The 11,338-nt window shown below is 38.0% G+C and overlaps 1 protein-coding gene across 1 annotated transcript in view; it reads left to right on the forward strand.

Moving 5' to 3' along the window:
* Window positions 1-11,338, forward strand: part of RSBN1L (round spermatid basic protein 1 like) — a 69,036-nt gene that overhangs the window by 720 nt on the left and 56,978 nt on the right. Inside the window, exon 2 of the mRNA XM_004702790.3 lies at window positions 73-442. Within this exon, the coding sequence (XP_004702847.1) occupies window positions 73-442 (370 nt within the window). The remainder of the gene's footprint in view (window positions 1-72; window positions 443-11,338) is intronic.

The raw sequence follows: 11,338 nt of genomic DNA on the forward strand, positions 1-11,338 counted from the left end.
GCGGGGGCCGCGGGCTCCGGGCGGGAGAGGTCCCGCTCTCAGCCGGCGGTTTTGCTGTCCCCGTGGGGACAGGAAATGGAGCCTGTAATTTCGGCGGCCGAGAGGGGAACGGCTGGAACTCGTGCTTCCTCTGTGGCCTCTGTCCCCCAGCCCGGGCGCCGCGGGATCTGTGCAAGTGGGGCTGGCGGGCCCCCGCGGCGTGCGGGGCTGAGGCGGGCGCCCGGGAAGGGCTCGGACCGGGAGAAGGTGCTGGACGCGTAGGCCACGCCGACGCGGTCGCGAGAACTCGCGCGTGTGAGTCGGCCTCCGACCCCAGAAAAGCCTGTCAAAAAGGGGGTGTGGAGAGCCCCGGCGTCACTGGCCGCGCCCGGAGGCCTGGGCTGGGCGTCCGTCTTAGGGAGCCGAGGCGGCGGGCCGGGCCCGAAGCGCGCCCTTTCCTAAGGTGCCCCCTCTCCGCCCGGCCCGCCGCCCCTTGAAGTGTCTGGGGGGGTCTTGTTCGAAACCCGCCCGTTCGAAAGGATTCTCGGCCCCATTCCAAGGGTTTTCCGCAGCAGGCGACCAGCAGGAGCGTTGGTTGACATGCTTTTGCGGCCGGATGCAGTGGCTGGAGGAGGTTTTCACGTTGGAAAAAGGCAAATCCTCCTGCTTCCTTTGCAGACCGTTTTCTTTTTCCGTGTGGGTTAGTGGTCTGTAATCTTCCGAGCGCTGTTTCTTTAAGATCGGTAGGTGGTCTGGCCACACTTGACCGTGAGTGAGTGGCGTGGCGGGGAGACCACGTCGCGATTTTACTGTAAATAGACGTGGCGGCATCGCTTGGCCAAAGGGTTTTTCATTTGGGGGGGGTGGAGAGGAAATAAGCAGTTGTAAGCACTGCTGTCTAAAAAGCGTTGGTCATGAAAAAGTGCTCAAAGCTTAAAAGGGGTGCGTTTTTGTTTTGCTGGTTTTTAAATGCACTCGAATGTGCCGCCGCCGTGTTGTGTCTGCTGCAAAGCTTTGCCGTCTAATACTCCGGGCCAGCTCAGGTCGCGCGGCTCGGGAGAGTTGCTTCAAGGAAAGTGGTTTTGAGGATAGCCTCTGTGGTTACATGTAACATTTACACGTGATGTGTACGTACACGTCTGTCCACTCTCAGTCTTGTGCCTTGTCAAGGCCCTTGTGTGTGAACATCTTGCTCGCACTTGGGTAAGTTCTTGGAGAACATACAATTGTTCTTCAGACCATCCAGAGCATCGAAATGGCTGAGAACAAGTAAACAGACAGTAAAAAAATTTTTTTATTTAAAATGTGTACAAATGGCCCTTTAAATGAAGTGGCTGTTTAGAAACATTTTATAGTCTTGTATATTGTATCTAATTGACACCTTTTAAGGGCAGCTTCATAGATTGTCAATTCTGAATACAAGCAATGTATTTTTCATTTGAAATACTGTTTCTCGATTTACATGGGGAAGATACTTTTTGGTGTCCTATGGGCTTTGTTTGTTTGTTTTAGTAGTGACTGGATATTAACACAATTATCAGGTTGTCATTGTTCTCACAGGAATAATGTTTTACTGAGGAAAAATTAAATATCAAAGAAAAGGATGACTTTTCATTGTCTTGATGATAAACTATGGTGAAAAATCCCTAAATTTGGGAAATACTCATTCTAATATTCAGAATTGAGGATCTGTTGTAACCGATTAAGATGTTTTAGCAAATAGTTGTAATAGTATTATGTGCACATATTGACTGTGGATATGAAAGCCCTAGTTTGTAGTTCAGCTTTCACTTCTGCTGTCCTTTGGTTGAAATAATGGCGGATGGGTGACCAAATAAACCCACTCCTCATTTATCATCAGGGTTAGATAGTTGTGTCAAAATCAGCATTATACAACAACAAAATGGAGGGTGACTACATCATAATGTAACTGCCAAACCCCTGACAATTATGGCCCATTCAAATACACATAATTCTAACTATCACAGCCAGGTTATGCTCGCTCTCCTCATCCCTTGGTGTTCGAAGTTGGCTATACATAGGATAGCCAAATAACCTCTCAATTAACCACCACTTACTAATTTAACAATCTAAGTTAGAACTGGAAATTACCTATGAAGACACTCAAGCATGATAAAAGATCATCCTTCCCTCAAAAAGAAAAAATAACACCAAAAAAACCTCCTAGCCCCTTCGGTTATTAAAGGCCCTCTACTTATTTATAGTAAAGGAGATTGGTTGTCAATTCTAAATACATGCAATGTATTTTAATTTAAGATACTTTGTCTCTGCATTTATGTGGGTCACTTTTTATTTTTAGTAAAGGAGCTCTGTTGAAGGTTGGCTGTTCAAAACCATCCACAGGAGGAATTTGAGGATCTCTATTCTGGTAAAGATTTAAAGCCTCAAAAAACCTATATAGGGTTGCCAAGAGCTGGAATTGATGAAATGGCAGTGCATTTAAAAAAAAAATTATAGTAGGTTATTTGTTGTTGAAGTTCATAATCACACTTCTTTATTTTCATTTTAGCATATGTGGATTAAGTGAGAAAATGTATAGGAAGGGGCCTGTAAGCATATTTAGTTCTATAGTTTTTATTTGTTTATATGTTTGTTTTTTAGCCTCATAGCAAATTAAGACCTAGGTTAATCCCGATTGAGGAAGAATTATTGTCAGTAGATTGGAAAGTTAAGAGTCGTGAATTATAAAGGCATAGTAGCCTTACACACCTGAAACCTCTGAGGTCATCTCGATAACATTTGTGTGGCTGACTTGCATAAGAAACCTGAGTCATGGAGTGAAAGTCAAATTGTAGTTCTTTTTCAAAGAAGATGTGCAAAACAGTTCAGCTTTGTAAACCAAGTTACTTGTAGAGGTATGGTCCACATTTTTTTCTCTGTGGGACAGGGAAACTATTGAATTGGTAAATGTGGAAATTAAAAGTAGATAAGTACCAAATGTATCAGATATAATTATATTATGGCAAACAACAAATTTTTTTTTGCAAACAACAAAATTAACATTACAACACTCTTTTTTTTTTTTTTATGGAATATCTGTGAGAATGTCCTAAGACAAAAATTATTGTCACTGAAGTTTTGCCTTTCCAGTGTCATTACAGAATTTAATGAAAACAGAGGCTTCTAGAATTTAATACTTTTAGTATGGTTAAACTATACAATGGAATATAACAAAACATTGCAATATTTTTACATGTGCAATTCAGTGACATTAATTACATTCACCATATTGTACAATTTTCACCACTGTCTTTTTCCAAATTTTTACCTTCACTCATAACAGAAACTCAGTACTCTTTAAGCAGTAATGCACCCCAACCCCCCAATTACTGGTAAACCAATCTCTGTACATTTGCTTAAGAATTGAATAATTTGAGGTCTGTAAAAAAGTGGTGATTTTAAGTGTATGAATTAGAGGATTGTTCAAGCTTCACTCTCCCCATTCATTCTAATATTGTTCTCTCACAAATTGACGTTCACTTTGTATCCAGAATTCATACATCATCATGAGGTAATAAATATGTGTCACTCCTGAGGCAGCAGTAGTTTTATTTACTCTGATTTTGTTTCCTTGTCTTTTTTTTTTAATGGCTCATTTTTTCATTTGCTTAGTGTTCTCTGAATTTCTGGCCAAGTCTTTCCATACCCTCCAGCAGCCATAAAATGTTTTTCAGTACAATTTTCCACATGGTCAAATCTGTCAGATCAACTTATCAGTTCCATTTGTTCCTGTCGACTTGCCTCCTGGAGCTGTCCCCCTTCCTGCGTCAGTCTGGATTGTTTCCTCTGTGGGCCTGCTGCAGAGCTATCATCTTGGGACTTTCCTTAACCGATATTCTGGGAATTTCCTTGATTCTGCTGAATCCCCTTTTTCTGGACCTTTTGCTTTATTCCCTCATTTTTGTTTCCTCTAATAACTTCTGTGAGAGAATGTGTGGAATCTCTATTTCGTACATTTTATTTTTACTCTCAACTTGTGTGGCTGTTCAGAGGCTTCTATATTGGAAGTCATTTTCCCTCAAAAGTTGGAAGATGTCGAGAAATCTGATCTCCACAACATTGTCTTTTGTTCTGTTATCTAGAATACTTTAATTCTTTAACTGAAACAAAAAATATCAGCCATCTCTCTCTAAAAGGTAAATAGATTTCATGAGCTCTGGTTCTTTGTCCCTGCTCTCCATCTTGTTCTTTTTCTTTATGCCGCGTCTTCTGTTAGCTGGTCAAGCAAGGATGTTAATTTTATGGCTTTGAAATCTCTTCTTGTATTTTCAGCTCCTTTTAAAAACATTTTTTCCCCTGTTTGTCTGATTTGTCTTATTCTTTGCTGTTGAAGACTTTCTCCAGATATCGGTGATCCTTACTAGTTGGTTCATTTTTAAAGAGAAACGTAAGGAAGGCTAATTGAAAGCCCACTGGGCATGCATAAGCAAGGCTCTATTATGGATGGCCTTCCATGTTATAATCTTTATTCTTTCTGGGTGGTGGGTAGGAAGGCTTTTCTGTTTCTTCATAGAAAGTATTTTTCTATCTGTCTCTAGGTGGAGTAACGGGGAAAGGAAGCTCACAGTGGTAAGCAGTGTATATGGCAGGGTGCTAGTGCTGGGTGTGGGAAGAAAGCTGTAAGTTTCACTATTCCGTTTATACATTTTCACTACTGTTTTCATTGCAGTATTCCACCTTCTGTGTGGAACTCCCCGTAAGCCTGGAGCCACAATGATTAGTGTTGTTGTTCGGCGACCCTTCCTTGTTACCCTGGCTTGTTGGTGGTAGTCTGTCCTCTGCCTTTCCCAGTGTCTCAAATTTCTAAGCCTTCAATATCAAATCATACAGCAGAGTAAATAGGGATGTTTGCCATTATTTCTCTTTGTGTTCACTAGCTCTTTTCCACTATGCTGTCATGTACCATTCCACAATCAACTTTCTTTCCACACATTGTGTTTCAAGTTAAAGTTAGTGTACCACTTAGTTATAGGTGGAGCTCTGTTTGTTTCTTTTTCTTCTGTTTAGAGGTAATTTTCAAGAAAGGATCTTACATTTTTAGCTGTTTTTTGATATGTTCTATTTGTGTGACATTGGTCAAGTATTTAGACTGGACCTTATTTGTTATAGAGGGAGGATACCTTTAAACCTGGCATATGTTGGTTGGGATTATTCAAATAGTTCGGACTGGAAAGTTCAGTGCTTTAAACCTACCCAGCAACATGTGGAAGAAAGGCCTGACAATCTGCTTTCATGAAGATTTCAATGTAGAAAACCTTGAACTTAGTTCTACCGGGTAACATGTGGGGTCATCATGAGTTGGAATTGATGGTGATGGGTTTCTTTTGTTTCCACTTACTGTAGTTATTCACAAGGAGTGTTAGTTCCAAACTCTTCCTTCCTTCAGATACACCAGAGACTTTCAGTTTCACTGAATTCCTGTCTAGATACAATGTGTATGCATTCCCCAAGGTATTCTGCTTTCTGGGAATTTCTAGTGCATATTACTGTGTTGCATACTATTTGAAAAGCTTTTTATGTTTCAGAGGTTTCGAGTTGATTATAGTGAGTCATTAATTTTTTACCGTTTTCAAAAGAATTTGACTCAAATTAGGATATTGAAAAATAATGATAATGTCTGTTGAAGTAACAGAATTATGATGAACTGTGGCTTATGTAAAACCATTGTGTGAGATATATTAGGACAATAATGTAACAAAAATGCATTCTTAACTAATTTTTTTAAAACTTCATACCATTTTCACTTTCGAGGTAGATATTTTAAATAAACTACATGCCAAATGATGTTGAACTTTGTTGTACCTTTTTTTCTTATAGACTGAAAAATATTTAACTTATGAAATTTTTCAAATTATACTAAAGAAACCACAATAGTAGGATACCGGTTACTCTGCTTCAACAATTATCAGTCCTTTACAGTTCGTATGTCACTCTCCTCTGATTTTTTTAATGCTCAAGTATTTTAAAGCATATTCCAGACATGTATCATTTCACCTACAAATAACTCATAATCATTTTTTGTGGTAGAAAAATATGCTTTTAAAATTTCAAAAACAGTTATCTGTAATTTAGGATTAAATATTCTCTCAAAAATATTTAACAATTTTTGTGTGCCCATCTAGAATAGATTTAATTAGCATATTTTTAGGTTAACTCTTCAATATCAGAAAAATATTTAATTTAAATAAAAAACTAAAACCCCTACAACAGCTATTAGAACCCAAACCAAATTCACAGCCATCAAGTCAATGCTGATTCATAGTGACCTCCTGTGGTTGTCAAGACTATGGGCGTAGGAAGCCCCGTCTTCTGTGGAGTTGCTGGTGGTTTTAAACTGCTGGCCATGTGGATTGCAACCCAACTTGTAACCACTGTGCCACCAGGGCCCCTACAATTATTAGAAACAAATGCTTATGAAATATATACACACACACACACACACACACACACATACACACATGTTCAGACACATCAACAGAAACTAAAATATTAGAGTTTGGTAGAAGGACAAAAAGGACATTTATTGAGTGCTTGTCATGTGCTGTGGTATTATTTCAATATTTTAGATTAAAACTGGATTTTTCATAGTTTGCTCAGTTTCATAACCACATATAAGGGATTTGGATTAATCCCATATCTGCCAGGGTCTAAATGTAATTATATAATACCATAGTTAATTTTTTTATATTTAGATTGTGATAACCAGGGAAAAAGTAAACTTTAAAATTTTTATTATTTCTCTTTTCCTAACTTTTTAATCCAAAGATTTAAGCATATAGATGTTGACAGAATAGTACAATAATCCCATATAGATTCTCCACTTAGATTCAGCAGTTTTTAATATTTTATATACATGAGCTTAATCATTTGAAAGTTATAGATATCATGACACTATCTTTGCACATTTCAGTCTTCATCCTAAAAATGGCATTATTCCAATATTAAAATGCTTTCGCACATGTTAAGAAACTAATCATATAACCAGCTTATATCCAGTTTTCCAATTATTTTCAACTCTCCAATTGTCTCCAAGCACACATTTATGTATTTTAATCTAGAACTTCATGTTTAAAAGAAAAGAAGGACACTAATTATTTTTTAAAAGTCAGCCCAAAGTACGCCAGTCCTTGTATTGTAAACACATTCAGTTCTGTGAAGAATATTTGTGGTTCGTATTACATTCCATCAGAAGGCATAATATTCAGTTCGTCGCATTACCAATGAAGCTAAATTTGGGCATTTGCTTAAGGTGATGGCCATTGTTCTGTTCTGACTCACAGTGACTCTGTAAGCCACAGCAGCGTTTCTTCAGCTGTAATCCTTACCAGAGGAGGTCTTCAGGTTTTTCTCCCACAGAAGACGTAAGCTCAAATAACTAACCTTTCAGTTTGCAGTTTAACACTTAACCTTGTGCCACAGGACTGCTTGATGACTGCTAGGTCTCTCCATATGTTCAGTTTTCCTACTTGCATTTAGCTAGTAATCTTAGAGCAATACTTTGTAAATATATAATCTCATAACTGTCTTTTATGTATTGTCTTTGGCATCAATTGATGATTCCTGCCTGAGCCAACCATTTCATTGGGAGTTGAGGAAGGAAACCACATTATTTCTAAATACAAAACTTTCATTTTAACATTAGAAAAAAATCTAATATTCCACAATAGGGCATGATTAAAATAAATTATGATTTATACATATAATGGAAACCTGAGTATTAGATGAAATTAGGATTGATGATGCATATCTGCATGTCTTAATATGGAGCTATACTTTTAAGCATTCATTTGAACAAGTGAATAAAGCAGGTTGCAGAACACATACAAGATTGGTACACAGGCAAAAAAGAGGATATATATGAAAAGTCATATATGAGGGTTTCAAAATCCTCTTATGAAAAGTTTATGAAGTTTATGAAAAAGTTCTATTATATTTTAGTTCCATTTTTTCACAAACTTTTTGAAGTTCCCTTGTAAGTGAATATGATCTGAAATTATCATCATTAAAACACTTAATAGTATAATTTCTATTGCTATTCTTTTCCCCCAACTTTTCTGTAATTTTAATAACTTTTATCATAAGCTCTTATTTTTACAATTAGCAAAATAAATTAGACAATTTCCATTATGCTTACAAAATAATATACAGTACATCAAATGGGCTTACAACAGACTTTCAATACTCAGTACAAACTTCTTATTTTACAGTTGAAGTCACTTAGCCTAATAAAGTTTTACTGCTTTTATTAAGTCACAAATAGGCAATAGAACAAAAATATGCCCTAGGGCATCCTGATTTATTTCTCTCAGCTCAATGTTTTAAGGTTAATATCTATGGCTTGACAGTGAAAATGAAAGATTGAAGAAGAATTGTGCTATTGAAAGCCCCATATACTACCAGAAAAACGAGCACATCTGTCTTAGAACAAGTATAGCCAGGCTATCCTTGGAAGCAAGGAGGGCAAGACTTCGTCTCATGAACGTTGGGCATGTTCTTAGGAGAGCCTAGTCCCTGGGAAAGGACATCATGCTTGCTAAAATAGAGAGTCAATGAATAAAAGGAAGACCTAACCAGATGGATTGACACAGCAGCTGTGACAGTGGGCTCAAACATGGCAGTAATTGTGAGGACGGCACAAAACTATGCAGTGTGTGTTCTGTACATAGGGTCTCTCTGTCAGTTGGGAACAGCTTGATTGGTACATGACAACTTCAGGTAGACAATTTTTGCTTTATTGTGTACAACCTAGAATATTGTTGTTTACAAGTTGTTATGTTCAGTTTTCCTCCTTTATGAAGAAAATAGAGTATTAGAGAACAATAGACCACAGAGACCAATCAGTATATAAGCTCCTGATTTATATACTTATAAGTCTGAAGTTCAGTAAGCAATAGAAGTTCCACAACTCTCCCTCAGGTTTAGAAGCTCACAAGTCCTTATATTCTCTGTTGTTTGCACAAGTCTTTCAAATCTTAGGGTTTTTAAAAGATACCAGTTTTGGGGGGGGAGGGGGGAAATGAGCAAACGATATGGAGGGCTAAAGTAGAGGGCAAATGTTGTGAGATTGATGAGGGCAACAGGTGTACATATGTGCTTGACTCAGTGGATGTATATATGGACTGTGATAAGAATTGTATGAGCCCTCAATAAAATAATTTTTAAAATAAGAATAATGAGGGTAACAAATGTACAAATGTGTTTTGTACAATTGATGTATGTATGGATTGTGATGAGTTGTATGAGCCCCCAATAAAATGACTTTTAAAAAATTGCTAAATGAATTATCAAGTGCTTAGAATTTAGCGATTACTTTACAAATAAAGTTACATGCATGAAAAAAAAGTTTTTTTTAAAGATACCAGTTTTTACAGTTGTGTCCATAAGGACCCCTTGAGCAATTTCCCTCAGTGTGAATGGGCTACCAATTCAAGAGGAAGTGAAGTGTTAGGTGCTTTTAACACCATCTGCCTCAAGCCTGTCAGATCTCAACTTTCTAAGATACAGAAAAGTCATTTAAATTCTCTGTACCCTAGTATTTTCCTCTGTAAAATGAGAGGAGTAGATGAGAGCTTTCATGCTGTGCATACTTTGCTGGTGTTCCAGCACTATTTTGTCTACTCTTTTATGCTTTCTGTTTATTGTTTGCCTTAAGATTTTGTAATTTGCTTGGAGAAATGTTGTAGTTGTTGTTAGGTGTCATCAAGTCAGCTCTGACCCATAAGACCCTGTGTGTACAACAGAACTAAACACTGCCCAGTCCTGCACCAACCTCACTATTGTTCTTGTGTTTGAGCCCATTGTTGCAGTTACTGTGCCATGGACCTTCCTCTTTTTTTGCTGCCCCTCTACTTTTTCAAGCATGTCTTTCTCCATGGACTGGTTTCTCCTGACAACACGTCCCAAAGTACATGAGACGAAGCAGTTATCCTTACCTCTAATGAGTATTCTGCCTATGCTTCTTCCAAGATATATCTGTTTATTCTTCTAGCAGTCCATAGTACTTGCAATATTCTTCGCCAGCACCATAATTCAAATAAATCATTTTTTCCCTCTTTTTTATTCAGTGTCCAACTTTCACTTGCTTATGTGGCAATTGAAAATGCCATGGCTTATGCCAGGCACACCATACTAAACAAAATAACATCCTTGCTTTTCCATACCCTAAAGAGATCTTAGGCAGCAGATTACCTAAGGCAATGTATCATCTGATCTCTTGACTGCTCTTCCAGTGAGCACTGATTGTGGATCAAAGCAAGACAAACTCCTTGACACTATCAATCTTTTCATCATTTATCATGATGTTACTTATTGGTCCAGTCGTGAGGATTCTGTTTGTCTTTAAATTGAGTTGTAATCCATACTGAAGGCTGCAATCCTTGATCTTGTTCTTCTGTTTGTACAACTGCCTCTTGATCCTCAAGTTCCAATGAGTACAATGAAGTATTCTTCTTAAGGCTATTTATGGTTTGTTATGATCCACACAGTTGGGGTTTTCTGCTTTCAGCAAGATCAATTGGACATAAAAAATAATATCCCTTGGTCCATGTCCTTTTCAGAATCCAGCCTGAACCTCTGGCAGTTCACTGTCAATGTACTGTTACAACCATTGTTGGATGATCTTCAGCAAAATTTTACTTGCATGTGACAAGAATGATATTGTTTTATAATTGGAGTATTCTGTGAGTCACCTTTCTTTGGAATGGGTACAAATATGGATCTCTTCAGTCAGTTGGCCAAGTAGCTGTCTTCCAAATTATCTGGCCAAGATGAGTGAGTGCTTCCTGTGCTTCATAAGCTGAAACATTGCGATTGGTATCCCATCAATCCTGGCGCCTTCTTTTAGGCTAATACATTACGTAATAATTACATAATTACACAATTACATAATAATTCAGTGCAGCTTCTTCCTTTAGTACCATTAGTTCTTGCTCTTGTGCTACATTCTGAAATGGTGGAATGTTGACTAGTTCTTTTCATAAGGTGACTTTGTTATTTTTTCCATATTCTTTTTTTTCTTTCAATTTTTAAAAAATTAAATAATCATTTTATTAGGGGCTCATACAACTCATCACAATCTGTACATGCGTCATTTGTGTCCAGCACATTAGTACACATGTCGACTTCATCATTCTCACAACACCCGCTTTCCACTTGAGCCCTTGGTGTCAGCTCATTTTTCCCCCTCCCTCCCCACTTGCCCCTCCCCTTGAACCCTTGATAATTTATAAATTATTATTATTTTATCATATCTTACCCCATCCAACATCTCCCTCACCCACTTCTCCGCTGTCCGTTCCCCAGGGAGGAGGCCATATGTAGACCTTGTCATCTGTTCCCC

The sequence above is a fragment of the Echinops telfairi genome, unplaced genomic scaffold, assembly GCF_000313985.2.
Source record: "Echinops telfairi isolate 266 unplaced genomic scaffold, ASM31398v2 ScPeMD7_23;HRSCAF=83, whole genome shotgun sequence".
Lineage (NCBI taxonomy): Eukaryota > Metazoa > Chordata > Mammalia > Afrosoricida > Tenrecidae > Echinops > Echinops telfairi.